General features: G+C 40.4%; 1 protein-coding gene across 3 annotated transcripts in view; it reads right to left on the bottom strand.

Moving 5' to 3' along the window:
- SRFBP1 (serum response factor binding protein 1) overlaps positions 1-18670 on the bottom strand; it is a 133956-nt gene extending 115286 nt beyond the window's left edge. Inside the window, exon 1 of one of the 3 annotated variants that reach the window (XM_077817370.1) lies at positions 18562-18670. In XM_077817370.1, coding sequence (XP_077673496.1) covers positions 18562-18591 — 30 coding nt within the window. In that variant the 5' untranslated portion in view covers positions 18592-18670. The remainder of the gene's footprint in view (positions 1-18561) is intronic. The other 2 variants (XM_077817371.1, XM_077817369.1) reach the window with 2 other exon arrangements.
- Between the last annotated feature and the right edge of the window lie 5188 nt (positions 18671-23858).

Below are 23858 nucleotides of genomic sequence, written 5' to 3'. Positions count from 1 at the left end.
CAAATGACTTAATTACTATACTGAACAGATGCAAAAGGTTATTCAATTTACTCCATGCTTATTTCATCCTAGCCTACGGCAAGATCCAAAGCGCAATGAAGTCAACACAAAAACTTCCATTGACTTCAGTGAACTTTTAACGATTATCTGGTAACTTCTGTATTAGAGATGAGAAATCAGAATGTCACAGCTATTTAACTCCATAATATGAGCCAAATTGAGTGGAAGTTCATCAACACTGCCCCAATTAAGCAGCCATCATCATCACTCACTATTATTCACTCTTAGTTTTCTAGATACCAGACCTCAACAGAGCCTCCATTCTAATTTGGAAGAAAAACCTGTAGCATAACCCCTCCTTCCTCCTACAACCACCCTCTATTTTTTTTTCCATGAATTTGTACATGTCAAGCCTGTAATGCCAACTAACAATTCAAAAGCTGAACAGAGGGGGAAGTCTGCATTATGCAGACAGCAGCGAGCTATACTGAAGTGATGTTACTTTTCCTCCCCCTTTTTAAAGCATTTGTCCTTTACACATGCATATATACCAATAAATTAGTACTGGTAAACTATATTATATAGCATAATCTGTGTGCTTCAGCTGTGCTAAAAATAAAATAAAATCTACAGCAGTTTCTCATGACTGTGTGTCCATGTTTTTTTCATTATACACTGCCATACCAAGGAACCACAGATGTTTTATTTTATGAGAGCACCTAACTAGCCTACGTGGCCTACCACACACACTTTTATATAAACTACTGAGAGCTAAGGAAAACTTCAATTCTTGTCCTCAAGTACAGTAGTTTGATATTGTTTGTGTACAATATAGCTGGCAGCAAAGCCTGGACTGCTTTACATGTTTAATTACTTTTGCAATCTGCTGAAAGAAAATCTGTGTGATCTGCTGATCATAGTTTGCCGTTAATAGAGTATAACTGATGATGTGGCATCTCTAGGAACTTTAAAAACAGCTGCTGGAAGAGTTCCTAGAAAAAGTACTGTTCCTCTGAATTCTCTCACATGGTATAAATTTGGAAATTCCATAAGCTTTAAAGAGACCTTTTGCTTAGGACATCTACATGGTCTGTAAAAGAATGTCAGTAATTTAACATTTAAATAATTTTAGGCAGAACTTAAGATCAAGCTATCATTTTTTTTTCTTCCAGAAACTGTTGTACTGAAGATTATTTAAAAGGAACACAAGTAAAACAAAAAGCTTTACATGTATTTCCATAGAGCTAAAGATGACTGTTGCCAAGTATTTCAGAGGTTAAAGAGTACATACTTTTTTCTTCATAACACCCCACACGTTTATAACATGCAGTCAAAGCAAATATATATATATATATATATATAAATAAATTTTAGTTAGCTAGTATTTATATTTATGTGCCCAAGTTGGCTAAAGCATGAAAAAATACATTCGGTAAAGAGGTGGAATTTGAAACTGCCAGTAAATTTGCTTTAATGATTTCTCTTGCCTTGCTTAGCCCTCTAGAGACAAAGTTACTTTCAAAATTATAATTTTGGTTTAGTGTTTTTCCACCAGTTGATAAAGATTCCTCAGCAACGTGATTAATGTAATAAAAGGGAAAGATAAGTTGTATACAAAATTACTTTTTTGCTATCTATTAACCAATTATTATTTTTGTAATAAAAAACATAAGGTTCTGTAGAGTAGCATTTCTAAGCTTTGGCCTCAAAAAGACCAAACGATTTTAAAAGGGATATTAAAAAAGGTCCCAACCGATATCTGTCTTTCAACTAAAAGAAAAGGAGTACTTGTGGCACCTTAGAGACTAACCAATTTATTTGAGCATGAGCTTTCGTGAGCTACAGCTCACTTCATCAGATCTTTCAACTGTATTTTTATTTTGGACCAGGAAGATGGGGGGAATGTCAGCCTAAGCTGATTAAGCAAGTTCTCTTTCTGTCCCCCTCAACACTCATCCCACACCAGTGTGAACAGGAAAAAAAGGTAAAAAGCAGGTTCTTCAGTGGCAATAGCTTGTCTGAAGTTCTTCTTCCCAATGGCTTTACTTAGTGGCTCTCAAACTTTAGTATGTTGAACTTCATCTATCAAAGAACCTCTCCCCCTCAACCTACCTCAAGTTTACAGCCCAAATCCAACACCTTCCCTGCACCATCAACAGACCTTGGTTACATAGAAAAAGTATTATTAGGTGAGAAAATAAATATAAACAGTCTTTAATTCAGCAGTGCAGTTGTTTGGTTGGTTTTCTTCTCCCAATCATCTATCTATTCCTTACCCTGGATGAAGAACTAAGTACAGTACTTAGCACCAGATCGCCTCATTGCCTGTAAATTTCAATCTTCTAACCACTTCAGGTCAGGAATCTGCATACCAAAATCTTAATTCACATAGTGTCACTGCTTGAAGACTAACACTTAACCACTGTGAAGACCAACAGGTAACTAAACAGACCACAGTTTACGACACACTAGCCAAGTCTGTTCTTTCGGTGCATGCATCGAGTATCCAAACAAGGTATCCAAATTGATTTGAATGTCTCAGCAACTCTCTTGACAAAGATGGAGTCTTGTGAGAAGATGCCTCACATATTAAAAGTAGTTTGTTTCTCTAGCCTTAACTATGAAAGTAAAAAGAGTTCATTACTTTTAACACGCTATGATGACAATTCAATATGGAAATGCAAAAATGGATAAGTGCCACACAAATTGGAAACAGGTCCCAGCGTGGTGCACTATAGTGAAAGCAAGAATGAGAAATCAGCCAAGAACCAACTTTGGGTGATGTAAGATATACATCATGGAGGATTGGCTCTGAATTGTTAAGTGTTTAAGGTGCTTCCCACTCAAAGTGACTGCCATTCAGTGACAGCAAAGCAGTTCCCATTTGTTCAGTTTGTACTGGGATCCATTAGATTGTGCAATTAACACCATTAATGTCAGTCATGTAAAACTAATAAGATATAAAGTCTAACACGGATAAGTAAACAACGTATTTTGTATTAAAACATTTTAGACACTAATCTAAACAGCCCTGGACTATGCAAGTCTGACAGCTCAGCTTCAGTCAGAACATATCTCCCTACCATATTTTCCCATCCTTCCTTCAAATTCCACCCTCTACCCCAATGAGGCTGAGAATACATGTTTTTCTCAATATACAGAAGCCAATATCTCCAAAGGAACATACCATGAAAGAATGTGTTTGGTCATTCAATTTACAAGTTGAGAAATAACACTTCTGGAGCAAAGGAAGGCAAGGAATAAGAATCCAGCAACTGATTTTCTATTTACTTCTCTCATCTTAGCTGTGGAAATTTCCTCACAACCACTATCTGACCAGCTCCTGGAGAACAATACTCATCCATGCTATATAGCACAACATACAAACCCGCCTCCCTACAAATAAGGGAATGCACAGTCCCCTGTGAGATACACAGATCCCCAAATCAAAACTTCCCTCCATTTTCACTCTGATTGACAACTTGGGCACACAGAGAATATATTCTGATGTGTAGTCTGAGGGCTCTGAAAGTAAATATATTTGGTCTTTTTTCATAAGTTATGGCTATTTTCACACATGTTCTATATGCATATTGTTTTTTCTCCTTATATAAGGAGTTATATAGTTCAATTGTATAACAAAGACAAATTTAGAAGTTAAGAGGTCCAACCTGCACACCCTACCAAAAAAACCCCAAAAAACAGAGCAGTGCAAAAAGACTTTCTGGTAAGTTGTGGTCTAATAAATAATAGACTAAAAAATCTGCAGTCAAAATAAAAAGATGATTTTCAGTGCCATTAAGGACACCCTACTATTTCCCAACAGCTCTCCCACTCCACATTTTCCTACCAGTCTTGTTAACCGTGAAAAGAGTGAAAATGGCTATTAAAGTAGACTGTTGAGACCTCCCTCAACTGAGATCTGAGCCCTGTTGTACTAGGTAGGCACTGTTCATAAACATAGTAACATTATGTGACAGTTACAAACTGAATTCCCAGACCCAGTTTAGCGCTTTAACTACGAATTCATCTTTCCTTTCTAAACATCTCACTATTGGAGGCACCCCACAGAACATTTCAGAAATTTAGGATGTTAGCTTCCCCCCACCCACTCCACTGCTGCAAACATCTATAATAGAACAGCAAGGAAACATGGAAAGTAAAGGGGGGGGGGGGGGGAACCACCCAAGAGAAAGCAGCTTCAGGCCTGGAGCACTAACCCATTATCTCCTCTCCTCCTCAACAACATGACATGAGAGAAGAGCAACTACCCTCACTATCCCAATGGCATGACTCCTCTGGCTGCGTAGTTCTGATTACAACTCCCACCATCTCTATGTGCCCAAATCTCCTCCAGGCACAAATAGTCATACATTTTCTCATTGCTCAAGTTGTGTGTGTTTGTGTGTGTGTGTGTGTGTGTGGGGTGGAGGGACGGCTTCTTTAGAGTGCATTCCTGATTTAAAATGCTTAATAATCTAAACATCTCTGGTCCAATCCACTAATTGAGTTTTTTATTTCAGCTTGGTCAAGACTGAGCAAGAACCACAAGTCCAGGGGTAAAGTAAAACTTAACCAGCAAGTTAAGTAAAACTTAACCAGCACCTTCTGGGAGGCGATTGGAGATCAAAAGTTTATTAATCTGAGAGAGATCCACTGCCCACCATTGGATCTACCAATCTGGTAAGAAAATATTACAACATACCATGCTTCATAAAATGACAGCGTTTATAAAAACTTTCCCAGATCAAAGGTTTTGTTTTATGCAATCCTTTTAATGGTCCAATTCTGCTACTGATAAAATGAATGGGAATATTGCCATTGACTTCTGCAGGAACAGGTCCCATCATTTTTAAAACTCAGTTAGTTTGGAGAGAATTTGTTAGGTAGTCCACAAGATTATTTGGGGGCAGATGTGCGGGACGGAAGGACACACCACAAAAAAAATTAGTTTAAATGGGTATTATGACAAATGCTTGCATATACAAACAAAATTGTTGATTATTTTCATTTATTTCCCCGGAACCATCGTATCGGTTTCACCCCGTTTCAGCATGCCTTAGTGATGGATCACCACTGCCCGTTCGGTGGGGATTTAATTCATGGTACAAAATATGACACCTTGTTACAACTGGACTTTAAAATGTGAAATACATTTATTTTTTATATTTTGTCTTTTTGCTACCTCGGTTGTTTGTCCACATGTTTAACACATTTCCAAAACCTAAGAAACTTTTAAAAATAAATAAATAAAAATCAAATAAGGCCAAATTCTGTGCTTTCAGTCTCTACAACTGTACCGTCCCACAGAATAGAAATAGGCCAATACTGCCTAAAAGCATTAGTTATGATTAATAAACTCAAATCTTATAACTGTATTTGTGAACAGTAATCAGTTTCACTCTTGTACTCCTCTATATTGCAGATGAAAAACAATCCTTTTTTCCATATTAAACATATACATGACATAGATCTCTCTAAAGCAGTCATTGACATTGCTGATTATGTGCTGCCATCTAGCAAAATTTTTCAGAAGAATTTAGTTTATCCACACATACTTTCTGACAGCAGACTATTGTACCTGGGACCACATATTAAAACTTTAGAAGACTTTGTAAACGAAATACATCTGGTGTACGATACATGTTTTCTAATCTTTTTCTTCCCTCATTCTTTATTCCTAGAAATATGTTCAAACAAAGATCTTGTTTTCATGCAAGTTCATAGTCATCAATTAATGGCCAGATAAGGACAAGATATTGTTTCAATATAAGATCATCACTGCAAAATTAGACAAAAGGAGAGGATTTGGGGGGGGGGGGGAGACAATTGCAGCCTAATGAATGTAAACACTGGAAGCATACTTGTATACAATGGCTATAAGAGTTTACAAGATGAAAGGTTTTCCTTCCTCCCACATAAATTTGTGTTTGTATTCTTATCACTCTCCTTTTCTCTTAGGGAAAAAGAGTGGGGGAGGGTAACATGCATTTCCTTGCACTAGATCAAAGAAGCATCTTATTCTCCATATTTCTACTCCTTCTCAAAAGTCCCTTCTCTCATCTTTCCACTTTGCTCCAACTTTCTACTTTCCTCCTCCTTTTCCTGCCTATCCACTCCACTGTGCTACATGGAAATAAAAATGGAATCATCGAACCTATTCAGAGGCATATTGTATATTATGCAAAAAGAAAAGGAGTACTTGTGGCACCTTAGAGATTAACCAATTTATTTGCACATAAGCTTTCGTGAGCTACAGCTCACTTCATCGGATGCATACTGTGGAAAATACAGAAGATGTTTGTTTTTATACACACAAATCATGAAAAAAATGGGTGTTAATCACTACAAAAGGTTTTCTCTCCCCCCACCCCACTCTCCTGCTGGTAACAGCTTATGTAAAGTGATCACTCTCCTTACAATGTGTATGATGCACAAATCAGATGTCAAGAACTGTAACATTCATAAACCAGTCGGAGAACACTTCAATCTCTCCGGTCACGCGATTACAGACATGAAAGTTGTGATATTACAACAGAAAAACTTCAAATCCAGACTCCAGCGAGAGATTGCTGAATTGGAATTCATTTGCAAATTGGATACAATTAACTTCGGCTTGAATAGAGACTGGGAGTTGCTAAATCATTATGCAAGGTAACCTAACCCCCCCCCCCCCCCCCCCCCGCCCCCTCAGATGTTCTTGCTAAACCCTGGATTCGTGCTGGAAATGGCCCACTTTGATTATCATACACACTGGAAGGAGAGTGATCACTTTATATAAGCTATTACCAGCAGGAGAGTGGGGTGGGGGGAGAGAAAACCTTTTGTAGTGATTAACACCCATTTTTTTCATGATTTGTGTGTATAAAAACAAACATCTTCTGTATTTTCCACAGTATGCATCCGACGAAGTGAGCTGTAGCTCATGAAAGCTTATGCTCAAATAAATTGGTTAGTCTCTAAGGTGCCACAAGTCCTCCTTTTCTTTTTGCGAATACAGACTAACACGGCTGTTACTCTGAAAAATGTCATTGTATATTATAGCATGCACACACACCAATGGGGTTTAAGCAATCCAACGTGGCCATCATCAGAATGTAGAAATGGGATTTCAAGAAGAAAGCAGCAAAGTTGTAGGAGAGCTAAGCACATTGAGGAGTTGGGATCTAGTCTTGCTGCTATTTCTGCACATTAAGCACTCCTATTCAGGACAGATGCTTATTCATGTTTTTAACATTAAACACATGCTTAAGTGCTTTCTTGATTCAGGGCCTTAGTTGAGATTTTCTGCTGACAGACTAAGTCAACATTCATTTTTTGAACATAGCCATGTCAGTTACACAGGAGATAACTGCTTTTAATTATGAATTAGTTTCCAAACTAGTTTTGAAACTCTAATACTTTGAAGTCACACTTCATAAAATACTAAAAGATTAGTAAACAAAATGTCTGCCACTGTGTTTTAAACAAGTCTTGCTCACATAGAAGGATAATTCCACTCTCTCAAAAAGCATGGGTTTCCCTCTACATGTATAAAATACAAATATTTGTTGAATTATATTTTTAAAACCCCATAAAATATTTGGTATAAACACAAAATTAAATGACCACACTGAAGACAGAACATTCCAGGCAACACTGCCATATCAAGGAGTTATCCTCTGGACACATTATGGTATACCTACACTTGAGCTTTTAGTCATATTTTCATTAATACAGTTGAATATTTTCGTGTACACAGAACAAACACTTGCTCTTAGTCATGTTTAAAACCTAGGGCATGTCTTCACTGCAGCGTTAATTTGAGGAGTAATCCGAGGGCTTGTCTGCACTGGCAATTTATAGCGCTGCAACTTTCTGGCTCAGGGGTGTGAAAAAACACCCCCGAGCGCAGCAAGTTTCAGCGCTGTAAAGCACCAGTGTAGACAGTGCCCCTCGCAGGGTGCGACTACACAAGGCATGTTAAAGTGTTGCTGCCAGTGTAGACAAGCCTGAGTGTTGCTCCTAACCTGATTCCCATGCACACACAATAATCGCTAGCTCAAATTAAGTGATCCTTTAAACTTGAGCTAGCTGGTCCATCAGGGTAGGGGGCTGACACCCAAGCGGGACTGATACTCCACCTAATAATGCAGAAAGGACTCAACTACTTTGTGCTGCTAATACAAACACTCTGAACTGCTCGAGTGTTGTGCAGTGTGACCACTCTTACTTTAGCAAGGCTAACTTGAGAGTTGTTAAACCAAGTGTAGATAACTTGAGCTAACGCTGTAATGAAGACAATAGCTAGTGTTGGCAACATGTGTTTGTGTTCTGTCTACACTAGTTAACATATTTCTAAAATTTAAAGTTAAAGCATAATTAAAAATTAGGGCTGCCAAGTGATTAAAAATAATCGCAATTAAGCATGAGTTTAAAAAAATAGTTGTAATTGTTGTTTTAATCACACTGTTAAACAACAGAATAATTGAAATTATAAATACTCTCCATTGTTAACTATATTTATTGTAATTACAACACAGAATGCAAAGTGTATAGTGCTCACTTTATATTATTTTTATTACAAATATTTGCACTGTAAAAAGATAAAAGATTATGCTTCCACTTGTAGACTGTACTAAGGAGCATACGAACGTTTAGCATATCTGGCACATAAATACCTTGCAATGCCAGCTACAACAGTGCCATTTGAACGCCTGTTCTCACTTTCAGGTGACATTGTAAAGAAGAAGCAGGCAGTAAATGTAAACGAACCAGTCTGTCTTAGCAACTGGCTGAACAAGAAGTAGGACCGAGTGGACTTTAGAGCCTACAAGTTTTATATTGTTTTGTTTTTGAGTGCAGTTATGTGGGGGGAAAATTCTACACTTTACTCCTGGGGGAATTCTACACAAAAAAATTAAAAATTCTGTACACTATATTTTAAGATTCTGCATATTTTATTTGTCAAAACAACACTGTATAATCACTCCAGTTTCAATTATTTTGTTAATTTATTTCAAAACACCTGTCAGTAAGTATGGCCGTAATAATACAGAAACAAAACAAAACAAAAAAAGAACCCTTATGATAACCTAGTTCTTATTTCTTTACCCCCTCCCCAACAGAGCCCAGCCGGGGGCTCCAACACCCACATGCCCTCCACCCAGAGCCCAGGTGTGGGGCACCCCCAAGCCCAGACACCCACGCCCCCGACCCCTCAGAGCCCAGACACGTGGTGCCCCTCAGCCCAGAGGCTTGCACCCACTATCCACCAGAGCCCAGCTGTGTGTCCCCCCACCCCAAGCCCAGACAATCGCACCCCATACCTGCCAGAGCCCAGTTACAGGTTCCCCTACCACCCCCACCCACCTCAATCACTTTGTATGATTAAGTAGTGCATGCTCATGGGTTGGCAAAGAGAATTAGTAACTGCTTCAGCACTCTTTAGAAGGGGTGTGTGCTGTGAGGAGAAGGTTGGCTGACTGGGATTAGGAGCCAGACCATCCTTTGGAGGGAAGGAGGGAGAGGAAGGAGAATGTTAACAGTGAAAAAGTTCTCCTTGAGAAACGTTTAGGAAACAGGTTGAAGAAAGCTTTTCAAAACCTCTCTTTAACTCCTTGATGTAGGAAGTTCTTTATTTGTTCTGCCCAGCCTCTGAAAAGCCCAGAGGTGACAACTGGAGTCTAAATTCCCCTACAGGACTCTTCTAATCTATTACAACCATAAACCAACAGGTTTTTTTTTTAACACTGTTCTCAAACTCTGTCTGTTCAGATATACTAATAATTAAAGAAAAACAGCAACGTAATATCAAAAAGAAAAGGAGTACTTGTTGCACCGTAGAGACTAACAAATTTACTTGAAAAAAGAAAAGGAGTACTCAAATAAATTGGTTAGTCTCTAAGGTGCCACAAGTACTCCTTTTCTTTTTGCCAATACAGACTAACGGCTGCTACTCTGAAACCTGTAATATCAAAAGGTAGTCAAAGCACTACATCTAATTACAGAAGTTAAATTCATAAAAATCTTAATGCAGATTAACAATGCCTGACACAGATTAGATACAGAAAATGCATCAGATTACTGGACCATGTACGAAACCAATTTTTGAAAAGTTTGTATTTTTTAAAAAAAGTTAATCACTTTAAAAAATTTAAGAGTACCAGACCTTACCTTAGAGCAATTTTGAAAAATCTGATTTCTCATATACTGCACTGAGGAGATAAATTTCCTCTGCCTCAGTCTAGTTCCCAGCAGGACATCAACATTATCAACTTAACAACCTGTCACAGAATCATAGAATATCAGGGCTGGAAGGGACCTCAGGAGGTCATCTAGTCCAACCCCCTGCTCAAAAGCAGGACCAATCCCCAATTAAATCATCCCAGCCAGGGCTTTGTCAAGCCTGACCTTAAAAACTTCTAAGGAAGGAGATTCTACCACCTTCCTAGGTAACGCATTCCAGTGTTTCACCACCCTCCTAGTGAAAAAGTTTTTCCTAATATCCAACTTAAACCTCCCCCACTGCAACTTGAGACCATTACTCCTTGTCCTGTCCTCTTCTACCACTGAGAATAGTCTAGAACCATCCTCTCTGGAACCACCTCACAGCTAGTTGAAAGCAGCTATCAAATCCCCCCTCATTCTTCTCTTCTGCAGACTAAACAATCCCAGTTCCGTCAGCCTCTCCTCGTAAGTCATGTGTTCCAGACCCCTAATCATTTTTGTTGCCCTTTGCTGGACTCTTTCCAATTTATCCACATCCTTCTTGTAGAGTGGGGCCCAAAACTGGACACAGTACTCCAGATGAGGCCTCACCAATGTCGAATAGATCACGTCCCTCGATCTGCTCGCTATGCCCCTACTTATACATCCCAAAATGCCATCCCAAATGCTGTCAGCCGTCACTTAATCACAAGTATCTCTGAAAACTTTTGAACATTATCAGATCTCAGATTTTTTGTTTTGTTCTGAAATGCTTCCTGAAAAACACAAAACAGCATAAACAGTACTGTTTACTCAAAGAATCTTGGACAAGCTACAGTCCCTAATCAAATAAATACACTCTACAAGCATATGACTTGTAAATAAACATGGTCATAGTTCAGACTGGACATACACAATATGGGGAATTGGGCTCCCAAAATAAAAAGCCATTTGAGAAAAGCAGCTGGGAAACTTCTCTGCTTCCAAAAGCATCTTTAAAACATTGGCTGGCGTTAGTAGTCTCAGATCACCTATGATGTATCAATACAGGGTGGGGAAAAAACCAAGTAAGTGACTACAGCATTAAATGACTACAGACCTTGCTTTAAAAGCCTTCTGCAGTCCCGGAGGTGCCTTTAGTAAGTAATTAACTAAACATTTGCCCTTTCAGTTCCCCAAACCAATTTAACTATGTCAGCAATTAAAAATTACTATTTAAACAGATGCGACAGTTAATGTTTCTCTTTGCAGCCATAAAAAGAAAGTGTAAATTTCTACAACAAAAAATTAAACAGCTTATCTGAAGCATTTCAATTTGTGGATCTGTATTTGGTTTGGATTTTAAGAGAAGACAGTCAAACACTATGTTTAGGCAATACAATCAAACTAGTCCAATGCTGTCAACTTCCACTATCTCCTGAACATAGGACAGAGTGCTCCACCTGGTCAATTACAATTGCCCATGTAATTTATTTCGGTTTAGTTTCCCAGAAAATTATTTTATCTATATAGCTAATTTAAAATTTTGCTAAGCATCAGTCCTTTTTAAGATTACTTGCTTGACTGGTATTCAGCTTAGATTCTCTGCTGAAGTGACTGAAACAATGCACGTGCCCAAGATGGACAATGGTAAAGCTCCTCTCTTTGCCTGTAAGATTAAGATCTTAAATAAAAATAAATAGATTCCCTTATAAGAAATTCAGTGTCCCTTCCATTTTCCCTTTATAGATTCCTGAAAAACTTGGCCACTCATCAATATCTCATAATACTGCCACAAGATTTCAGAGCCCAGACTCTGTTTCTCCTTATTAGCTGCTAGCAAGATCAAGAATCTTCATAGTGTTCTCTCAAATAATCCACACATTTCCCCCGCATCACTTAGTACCTCCAGTAGTCTCCCATCTTACCTGTATTCCAGTACTTTGTTTGAAAGTACTTTTTTCTTTAATTACTATTGTTCAGCTCTACCATCTCTTCTGTTTTCATTTTCTAGCTATATCATCCGATGTAGTGAGCTGTAGCTCACAAAAGCTTATGCTCAAATAAATTGGTTAGTCTCTAAGGTGCCAAAAGTACTCCTTTTCTTTTTGCGAATACAGACTAACACGGCTGCTACTCTGAAACCCATCATCCTTGAGTAACTCCAATATGGATTTTTTTCACTAACTCAAAAGATATTTCTAATTTAGCATGTGCTAGTGCAATATCCATGTATTCTGTGGTAAGTCTTTTGCTTATTTCCCTAGTGTATAATAATGTATTATGTTAAATGAGATCAGGACCTTTCACAAAGACCTTTCACAGAATTTGTGTGGCTTGGGTTTCTTTGATTTCTGCCAACTCATTTTAGGTTGTATTATTTTTTATGATTACTGGTATGAATTCAGGGACTTCACAAATTCTTCTATGATCTCAAAGACAAAATAATGCAATCTGTGATAACACTAAATGAAAGAATTGCCAAAATTGGTGTGGAACACACTTGTTTTCACCACTCATGTTCCCCCTATTCATTAGTTATTTTTATTTGTGTGGTTCTACTTCGAAAAGTATCTGTATAAATTACACTCCATCAAAAATATGTTTCCTCCGTGTATTCAAAATCATGTCTACTTACTTTAGGACCAAAAATAAATTGGGAAGATTAGATTGTCAGTAAATGTCGAGTTCACCATTCATACAAACCAACGAAAAAGTATTTCTATCGATGGTAATCAAAAGGTACAGGTAGGCAACATAAGAAAAATGTTGCTTGAGAACTTAGTGTTTGATTTATCACTATTTGTTTTGTAAATGTTGACACTTGTGTTTTAACAGTTATAAAGCTTTTACGTTTTTGAATTTCAATGTCTACAGTCATAGTATAATTATAGAAAGCTTTTAAACTATTTGTTAATGTTTATAGATATTAAATTAGTGAGAGTCCCATTGTCTGATACCCACTCTCCTAAGTTACCGCAACTGTGAAAATTTAAACTGATAAAAAAAAGTTTAAAATGCTTAACCCCTAATTGTGTGCAACTATGAAAATTTAAATAAAAACAGTTTTAAAATAAATCAATATCTGTTAAAATTATAAAAATAAAAATCTAATTCTGCCAACCCTATTTGTAGTCCTTTTTATTCTTGTTAGCACTTTAGAAAGTCAACATAGCTGCACAAGCAAGCTGGATTCAGTTCTGGCTGATCCATAAACTCATCCAGAATAGTTAACTCTGTTCCCAACAACCTCATTTATACATAGTTAATCCTATTAGTTGAATCCTTACTATCAGAAAGGATCTGCAAGGAGGAAAGTACATAACATGACTTTCAAATCCAAGTTGAGAATTTACATGATTAGTACTTAGAAAAACAGTATCTTTGTACTCAAACTGCACAAAAATAATCTGTAGTTCTTTGGAAAATGTGGAACCCCCCACAGTGAATTGTTTAAAAACACGTTAGAGAGCAGAACTGCCATTTTGTTTTCAAGTACAAATTAATATTTTAGAATCCCAAATCTCAAGTGAGATAGCACACAAAGAGCTAAGTCACGAAACAGATACTCATGTTTATTTTTCAATTTTATATAAACAGACTGCCTGTTCTGTCTGGTTCCCATCATGCTGAATATTTGGAAGTTAAAAGGATAGGTCTGGACCTAGACAGACTTAATCCAGAACCTATCCACCCTACAAGAAGTTAAAAAAATGCAAAACAATTCTATTTAATGGCCTGATTAAAGTCAGAGGGAGAGACAGCTTAAGCTTGAAGGCTCCTACCACCTGACTGTATAATAGCGATCTGAGTCGGCAACTGTACCCAAACATGTGATCCCTTGCATCTGTGTCACCCCCTCTAAGGGCTTGTCTGCAGACATCTGACCAGCACACCATTAGCAAATATCTATTCCTGAATAACTTACCATGTTGATACTGTACTCCAAAATAAGTAATTTTATTCCTCAATAATTACTCTGCTTCCAAAGCAGAGTAGTTATTCCAGACTAAAGTCACTTTTTTTGCAGCATAGTGACAACAAAGGGGAATTATACCTATTAATTAATTATATCAGAATACCTACTGAAGAATATGTGGAATACTTATTGTGGGAAATTTCCCGCTTTATAGACAAATCCTAACTTCAACAATCAGTTGCAAGATAGGAGCCCAAATATTATGTCTCATGCTCCCCCTGCTGTCCGGCACATTCACAACATAGGGAATAAAATACCTGCAATCTGATTTTGTCCAATATGAAATCTCAATAATGCAGGACCATTTAAAACTACTGTCAAAATATGACATCTTAAATTAGGGAAAAAAATTTAAAAGATTCAGTAATTTGTAACACAACAAAGAAGTAGAGTTTTTAGTTTTAAGGCAATTAATCCAAAAAGAATGTCTCCAGAAAGATGAAGGTCAATTGGCTACCTGTCTGAATTAAAGTAACCACTGAACTTTAGTTAATAATATCCTTATTTCCGTGTACATATAAACAAGGCTTAGGCATTATTTTAAGATACTGTGCATATTGAGAGAAGTGAGAGTAAAACATTAACCCTTCATTAGCTCAAACCCTTCATTAGTTGTCTACTGCATATACCTGGGTATTGACTGCGAGCTTGAAAAAACTATTTCTCCTTCCTTTTGTCCTCAGCCCTCCTGTTTGAAGACTCAGAGGGAGGCAAGAAAGAGTGGGCTCTCTATTTCCATCAGGGAGTGAGTTTGGCTTCATATTATCAAATACTTACTTGACAGCAGCTTGAAAGATGTAGCCCCTAAAAGGTTTTAGAGATAACATGCGAGTGAGAACCTGTGATGCTCTCTCAGGGCGCCCACAAGTATTGGTGACCTTGTGACCCCTCTGCCTTAGCAACAGAGACTTGCTGGAGCTAAACTGGGTGACAGCATCCTTTTACCGCAGTCTGTTAGGCCTCACTGACAAACTTCTCAGGACTCTGCCAGCCCTTACTTTACTTTGTAGTAACACTTGTATCCCAGTTCCTGAGCCCCGAGAAGGCTGGACACTCACTGTCATTGGACGCTCTCAGTCATTACGAAGTCCACTGCCTCCAAAGAGATAGCATGCACACCAGCTTAGCTAAGTCAACAAAGAACTCACACTTCACTTAATATTAAAGTACTGAGATCTACTCAGGATAAAACAAAGAAGATTATTCATAAAATAGAGATTTGAATGATACTGAGGCCTTGGCTACGCTTGCAAGTTAGAGAGCATCAAATCAGCCCCGGGCGCCCTAACTCCTGAGGTGTCCACAGTGGCAAGGCACTTAGAGTGGCTGGCCTCTGCAGCTGGAGCGTTCCTGGTAATCCACCTCCACAAGAAGCATAGAGCTTTCTGCGCCCTGGCTGAAACCTGGCCGGGTTGTCAGTGTGGACTATATGTTGCCTTACTGCGACCTGATTAGCCTCCAGAAACATCCCAAGTGGCCATTCTTGTCATTGTTCTGACCTCTGCTGCAGGCATGTGGATATCCCCTTTCAAAGCCCTGTTTCTGACAGCATGCTTATCTGCTCCAGGACAAAGCAAACCATTACTGTGGAATGCTGCTGCCACTGAGGCAGGCATGTGAGAGTGAGAGAGAGAGGGGCGCGTGGGTGGGGGCTGATGTCGGGGGTTTCCCCTGCCACTGTCTGAACTAACAAAACAGCATGCTGACACACTCTCTGCCCCCCAAAACACAGTCTCTCCCCCCACATATGCACAACACCTCCCCCCCCATTCGAAAAGCACGCTGCAGCCACTTGCACACTGGGATAGCTACCACAATGCACTGCTCTCTGTGGCTTTGCAGGATCTGCTAATGTGGCCACGACAGTGCTCTTGCTGCTGACAGTATAAACACACGGCAACGCTTTCCCTGCTGCTGTCTCCAAAGCCTGGTTTAACTCCCAGCACTCTACATCTGCAAGTGTAGCCATGCCCTGAGCAAAGATAGTGGAAACAGATATGGTTACAAATAAAAGTATACCATGCTTTGAGAGACTAAACAACTCTAACAGGATAAAATCTATGTCTACGTTAATTTTCTCACCTATACCAACTTCTCAGTTACCAGTCCCTTCCAGGCCAGGATCCAACATACATGGATACAAAAAACACGGTCCTTTTTGTTCTCGGGCCAGGTCTATAAACTTACATCAATATAACTATGTGGCTCAGGGGTGTAGAAAAATCCACACCCCTGAGCGACAGTAATTCCGACCTAACCCCCAATGTAGCCATCGCTATGTTGATGGAAGGCCTTCTCCTGTTGACATAGCTATCGCCTCTCGTGGAGGTGGATGAACTATGCTGACAGAAGCTCTCCCGTGGGTGTAGTAGTGTCCTCACTGAAGTGCAACTGCGTCGCCACAGCGTTTTAAGTGTAGACCTGCCCTCAGTGACGGATCGCAAAAGTGTCTTTTTGCTTCACTTTTTATTTCCCCAGAATTTACTTTATTTGTTTCCAGATGAACCCTTGGGGTTCAGACTCCAGTGTCCTTCTATGCTGATTTCACATCCCCCAAGTCAAACCGGCTTTTCCTGATGAGGTACATGAAAATGGGGCTCTCGGTGTTGGTTCCACAATGCTGAATTTACTTTCGAAACAAGGAGATAAATACCTTCCCTCCTGTCTGGAAGAAAACCTGCTTCTCCCTTTGTTTGGCTACAGACTTGAAAGTATATCAGCAGCAAAGTATCATAATTCCTCATATAGTGTTAATACATACATATCACAATTATATTAATGACCAGTTGGCTACTGGCCTTCATTCAACAAGGATAACAATATGTTAGATGTAGTGTGTTTGTCAGACCTAATAGGAGTTACTGTTACATGACAGGTTTCAGAGTAACAGCCGTGTTAGTCTGTATTCGCAAAAAGAAAAGGAGTACTTGTGGCACCTTAGAGACTAACCAATTTATTTGAGCATGAGCTTTCGTGAGCTACAGCTCACTTCATCAGATGTTACATGACAGTTACTGTTACATGACACCTTTGGCAGTTGGCACGGAGAGGGTCTTAGGGTCACTGAACAACAGCACCCTTTCTCTTCTCAGCAGCCTCAAGGGAGAAAGTCTGTGCTTTCCATTAGGACATTACCGAGAACATCAGTGGTGGAACCCTAATCTTTTGTTAATCTTAATCAGGCTAGCTCCATCTAAGGGCAGCATTTCAATCTGCCAGAAGCCAAAGGGATGCACGTAGTTTTTAAAAAGTGGAAGAAACTGTTGAACCTGCCCTTACTTTTAAGGCACAGGGAACACCCAACAAAATTACAGTGTCCATCAGGTTAAACACCACTCTGAGCTACGCAGAAGGGCTAGTTCTCATTGCTGTTGGTTACAGTTACTTGGATCAGGATGCGCAGAGCCCACTAGAACCCATGGAGCCAGACAACCGCAGCCCATGAGACATCTCCACCCGCCACTTCTCAATCCCAGTGGTGTCAACGTGAAGGTGTAACGTGAAGTTTACACCAGCCTGTGTCCACTCAATGAGGGTGACAGAGGCAGGACTTGGACCAAACATTTCTAGAGGCTTATAAATAGGACACTACCAAATTCACAGCCATGAAAAATGAATCACAGATTGTGAAATCTGGTCTCCCCCCATGAAATCTACCAGGGAGAAGCAGGGCTGGGGGTGCCCCACTGGGGACTCCTAGCAAGCACCAGACTCCAGCTGCTGGTGGCGGGACCATAAGGCCAGCCCTGCCCTCCCCAAAAGCGATTATGTTCCCCTTCAAACCATGCAGCCCTCATGTCTGCACAGCCCACTGCTCTCCAGCTACCCAGTTCTGAAGGCAGCACCTCGGTCACCAACAGCACAGAAATAAGGGTGACAATACTATGACCTACAATAGCCTTGCAAACCCCCCGCCGCCAGCCAACCCAACCCTCTTTTGCGTCTGGACCCCCATGGTTATAACACTGTGACATTTCAGATGTAAATACCTGAAACTGTGAAATTAACTATTTTTAAAAGCCTATGATCATGAAATTGACCAAAACGGAACATGAATTTGGTAGGGCCCCTACTTATAAACACCCTGGGCACCATGGGCCACACTGCAGGGCTACTGGGGCCTCCTCTGACTGGTACTGGCCAGGCTTTGAGGGGCCACAACATACCTGATCCCAGGGCTCCTCTGACATGGGTGATGAGCTAAAAACCCAAGAAACAACTCGCCGCAGCCAGGGACCCCCCCATCCACGCGCAGCCCGGGACCCGCCCGCCCCCCAGCGCTCTCCCTCCGCCCCCCAACGGGGAGCCACATCCGCCCACCAGAGGCCCCCCGGTTCTGAGCCCCAGGAGGGAGCAGCCGGGAAACCGCCCGCGAGGGCCACGTGCGGCGGGATAGGGGCCGCGTGCGGACTCACCTCATTGTTGAGGTTCAGCACCTGCGCCATGGCGGCGGCCGCAGCAGCCCACGCGAGCCAGCAGCTCCCGGCCCACGCTCTTTCCAAAGACAACCACGAAAAGAAACTGCGCGCGTGCGCACCGCTCTCAGCGTTGCGGAAACGCTCTAGATGGCGTCTCGATGGTGAGGGACAGTCTAGGTGCCGACTCGCTGGTCGCTTGACCCACGCGCACCAGGGAGCCGGGGGCAGAGCTGGGGAAGTTGGGCTGGGTGTCCTGCGGGGCGGCCGCGGAGGCGGGAGAGACTTTTCCTTTGTTTTTCAGTGACTGCAGCTTTTGGGCGGGTCGGGACCTTTTATACCTTGAATAACGGAGCTTTGTGATCGAGCTCAGAGGAGCCCCCAAGCAGGCAGGGGAGGGGCGGGTCTGTGTCCAGATCCTCCCCCTCTCACGTGTGTGTGTGTGTGTGTGTGCGCCGGAGCTGGGCACAGGCTCCCCTCACGCCCCCCCGCCGCCCTGCACCGGGATCCACGCTCAGGCTGACGCTGGGTCGAGCCCGTGCTATTAGGCCTTTCCCACGGAGTGAATTACATCCACAATTTGATGGTAGTTGCTGCCTTTGTAAGGCGAACATATAACAATAATAGAAAAGTAATAAGAGCATAACATGCAGAGTGGCAAGTTTCTTGGCAATTGTTCAATCTAACCCTGTAAAACAAATATCCCTTCCTCTAGATTCACTGCATCTAGTCCTTGCTGTATTTTATATAATAAACAAATTACATGTTTAACGAGTTTTTTAAAATGACAAAATTATAAACAAAATTCATCGGGGAGCCACCCAGTCACTCCATGTGTCTGAGTTTCATTATGCTCAACAGGGTTTGAATTTTTTTTTTACCAGATATGGAATTGAAAATTTAAGTTTTTACCTAGTCGACAATATTTTCAGGTACTGCCTCCCTCAATATCTGAAAGAAATTTGGTAGCATGGGGAAAGGAATTGGAATAAAGGAAGAGTTACTTTTGGTTTAATTCAAATGTAAAGAGGCTTGGCTCACTGCAAAGTAGTCATGAGCACAGTTTGAAATTCAGCTAATTGAAACTGCACAAGAAATCTAAACAATGTTAATAACAGAACAATGTATTTATTCTCCATTCTCTTATTAAAAAAAAAAGTTGAATACATTGTTTTAAAATTGTGCAGAGATCAAATATGGGAAGTTTCAGCCTAAAAGGAGAAAGTTATGAGCGAGTGAAAGTAAGTCGTTTCAATTATACTACTCACATGCGTAAAGTTGGAAAGCAGAATATGCCATGTACAGTAATTAAGGCCTCGACCCTGTAAAGATTTACATACATGTTTAATGTTATGCACTGTGAATATCTTCAATGAAGCTCATGTTTTGTATAAGTATTTGCAGGATTGAGGCTGAAACTGTTTATCAAGGTTTCATGGAAAGATAGTTTTTCCTTTACTTCAGATTTATTACGCTACCGTGAATTGCCATATGATTTTTAAATGCAATCATCTTAAACCACTTTATATATTTCCTATGTTATTCTAGCATGTTACAGGTTTCAGAGTAGCAGCCGTGTTGGTTTGTATTCGCAAAAAGAAAAGGAGTACTTGTGGCACCTTAGAGACTAACCAATTTATTTGAGCATAAGCTTTCGTGAGCTACAGCTCACTTCATCGGATGTATAAAGTGGAAAATACAGTGAGGAGATTTATATAGACACAGACCATGAAAAAATGGGTGTTTATCATACACATTGTAAGCAGAGTGATCACTTAAGAAGAGCTATTACCAGCAGGAGAGGGGGGGCGGAGGGGGGGAAGAGAAAACCTTTTGAAGTGATAATCAAGGTGGGCCATCACTTCAAAAGGTTTTCTCTCCCCCCACCCCACTCTCCTGCTGGTAATAGCTCATCTTAAGTGATCACTCTCCTTACAATGTGTATGATAAACACCCATTTTTTCATGGTCTATGTCTATATAAATCTCCTCACTGTATTTTCCACTTTATATATCCGATGAAGTGAGCTGTAGCTCACGAAAGCTTATGCTCAAATAAATTGGTTAGTCTCTAAGGTGCCACAAGTACTCCTTTTCTTTTAGAATGTTACAGGTTTCACTACCACAGCTGATAATCAATGTTATTGTTTTAGATTTCTACACTTTAATCTGTTGAACTATTCAGATTACGTAAAATCATTTATGAATACACTTGAAGAAATAATTCCAAATACAATCACAGCAGAAATTATTGTTTATACATATCTTATCAGTTCTAGGCAATTATTTTGGTTACACACCACTAATTAACTGGCCCCTGGATGGCACTGTTGCTCTAAGAATTCTTTGGCTTTGAAGATTGAATAATAAAGGAAGGAAATCTAAACTCAGTTCAGATACCTCTATAATACATACACTTCAGGATCTAACATTTAGCTCTACCTATGTTTTGATGTTTGGCTGCTAACACGTGGCCAGACATACTTTCTAAGTGAACTGCAGATGTACCACTTCAGGCTGTGATTTTTATCATGTCTCACAAACTCAGCAGAGGCAGGGCAAGCCAGTACTCGGATGGAAAACATCCAAGTTGAATTCAAGATTCTGCAAGACTTAGTATTGGTGGTTCAGTAGCTTTCTCTTCCATCTATATCAATGCCAGCTGTAGTGGAGGAGAGCCAGAACCTGTTGTGAGGAGGGGAAAATTAGACAAATATTGATATGATTTAATATTATATTGAAATATAGGTGGCTTCAAATAATTTGCACTCTATAATTATATGGACAGCACCAAAACAAAAAGCCCAGCCTATATCATTGCAATGCCAAATTCACAAATCCAAACACAAAAATCAGAAGTGAAAAAGATAAGGCACTGGAATCTCACTTACACAGGGGTTTCTTTACACTGCTGTAGCATTTTAAAGAGATCTTAAAGCAGGGGAAAATTACATTTGCACCCATTTTAAGGTCTTTGTACACTGTGTGTAAGTGAGAATCAAGCCCCTAATTTCTACAGCAACGTCAGGTTGGCAGCTGTCATAGTTACAGGACTAACTGCAACTCTGACCCATTTCTGATCTCTGTGTGTACCCATTTCAAGTCTTTGCCTTTTTACCCTCACCTGTTTTGGGGTCGGGGTGAAAGTAAAATTGAGCTCTTAGCAGTATGGGGCCTCCAGCGGAAGGGGCGGGGTGGGGGTCAGCGTCCCCTCTCAGCTCATCTGTGTTGCCTGGCCCTGCCAGGGCTCCAGCAGCGATTTAAAGGGCCCGGGGCAGCTACTTCTTGCCCCCCACAGCAGCACTTTAAGCAGGGTCCTTTGCCAGAGCAGCGCTTTAAGGACCCTGCTTAAAGCGATGCCCTGGCAGCGCTTTAACGTCGCTGTCCCTTTTGTGCCCCCCATCGGCAGCCCTGCTGGTAGGGACCTGGCAGGGCAGCCGATGGAGGGTGCAGAAGGGGCAGCGATGTTAAAGGGCTGCTGGCAGCACTTTAAGCAGGGCCACGGCAGCGCTTTAAAGTCAGCGGTACGGGCCGGTACTGGCGGCTACCTTTTACCGGTGTGCCGTACTGGCCCGTACCGCCTTACTTTTGCCCCTGTTTGGGGTGGAATGTCACAGTATGGCCAGTCTTAGACCAGGCTCTAGATACACTACCCAGTGTGTACTAACCAACTGTGACCATACAGGTCTGATTGGGTTTTGAGCACCTGTGTTTTCTCCCTTCAGGAACTTGTAACTGGTGATACCAACAGCTTTCTTAAAACAGTATTTTTATTTTTTCAGCTGTTGGAACAAAGTGTTAGAGAAAATGGATTTTAAAACAATAAACAGCCTACATGCATATTTAGTCTTATATAATATTATGCTTCACTACAAGCTAAGTTAGTTAGGAAGTTAGTTACAGGAACAGACCAGAACCAGCTCACATTCTCCTACCAAGAACAGATCCTCCTTTGTGTCTTTATGTGTCTCCCTCCCCTTAGGGAAAATTGGGCTTAAGAAAACCCCCACCATCCCAGTGGGCAGCTGGGCCCATTTACTATTGCTCAATAGTTTCTTTTTTTTTCAAGCCCCAGATGTGATGTCTGCTGGTACCTGAGAATGTTTTTCATCGTCTGATGGACTACCAAAGAGGGCCTATCCAGGCTGCTCCATTGCTTGGGCAGCTAGACCCAATCAGTCTCAGTTGTAATCACTGGCCTGATGGCTATGTCCCCACTGTAGATTAGGGTATTGAAACTCCCTGCTCCCCTTTGTTAGTCCAACACACTATCTTAAAAGTCAAACACACAAATAATATTTTAGGATACAGATTGAAATATTAATTTAATACAGATGCTTATGGTCATATATCATCACATCTTTACTGTGCACATATACGTTGGTTTTCCTATTGACAGTGACAATAAATGTGACAGTAAATGGGTTTTGGCAGTTCTGCTTCATTTCCCTTTCATTTCATGATCTGGAAAAAGGGGTATACAGTGAGGTGGCAAAATTTGCAGACAATACAAAATTACAAAAGATAGTTAAAACCCAGGCAGACTGGGAAGAGCTACAAAAGGATCTCTCAAAACTGGGTGACTGGGCAACACAATGGCAAATGAAATTTAATGTTGATAAATGTAAAGTAATGCACATTGGAAAGCATAATCCCAACTATACATATAAAATGATGCAGTCTAAATTAGCTGTTACCACTCAAGAAAGAGATTTTGGAGTCATTGTGGATAGTTCTCTGAAAACATTCACTCAATGTGCAGCGGTAGTCAAAAAACCAATCAGAATCTGGGAATAATTAAGAAAGGGATAGATAATAGGACAGAAAATATCATGTTGCCGCTATATAAATCCATGATATGCCCACATCTTGAATACTGTGTGCAGATGTGGTGACCCCATCTCAAAAAATATATATTGGAATTGGAAAAGGTTCAGAAAAGGGCAACAAAAATTATTAGGGGTATGGAACGGCTCCCATATGAGGAGAAATTAAGACTGGGATTTTTCAGCTTGGAAAAGAGACGGCTAAGTGGAGATATGATTGAGGTCTATAAAATCATGACTGGTGTAGAGAAAGTAGATAAGGAAGTGTTGTTTACTACTTCTCATAACACAAGAACTAGAGGTCACCAAATGAAATTAATAGGCAGCAGGTTTAAAACAAATAAAAGGAAGTATTTCTTCACACAACTCACAGTCAACCGGTGGAACTTCTTGCCAGAGGATGTTGTGAAGGCCAAGACGATAACAAGGTTAAAAAAAGAACTAGACAAATTCATGGACGATAGGTCCATCA

The sequence above is a fragment of the Eretmochelys imbricata genome, chromosome 5, assembly GCF_965152235.1.
Source record: "Eretmochelys imbricata isolate rEreImb1 chromosome 5, rEreImb1.hap1, whole genome shotgun sequence".
NCBI classification, from domain to species: Eukaryota; Metazoa; Chordata; order Testudines; family Cheloniidae; genus Eretmochelys; species Eretmochelys imbricata.
This window is presented reverse-complemented; position numbering and strand designations above follow the sequence as displayed.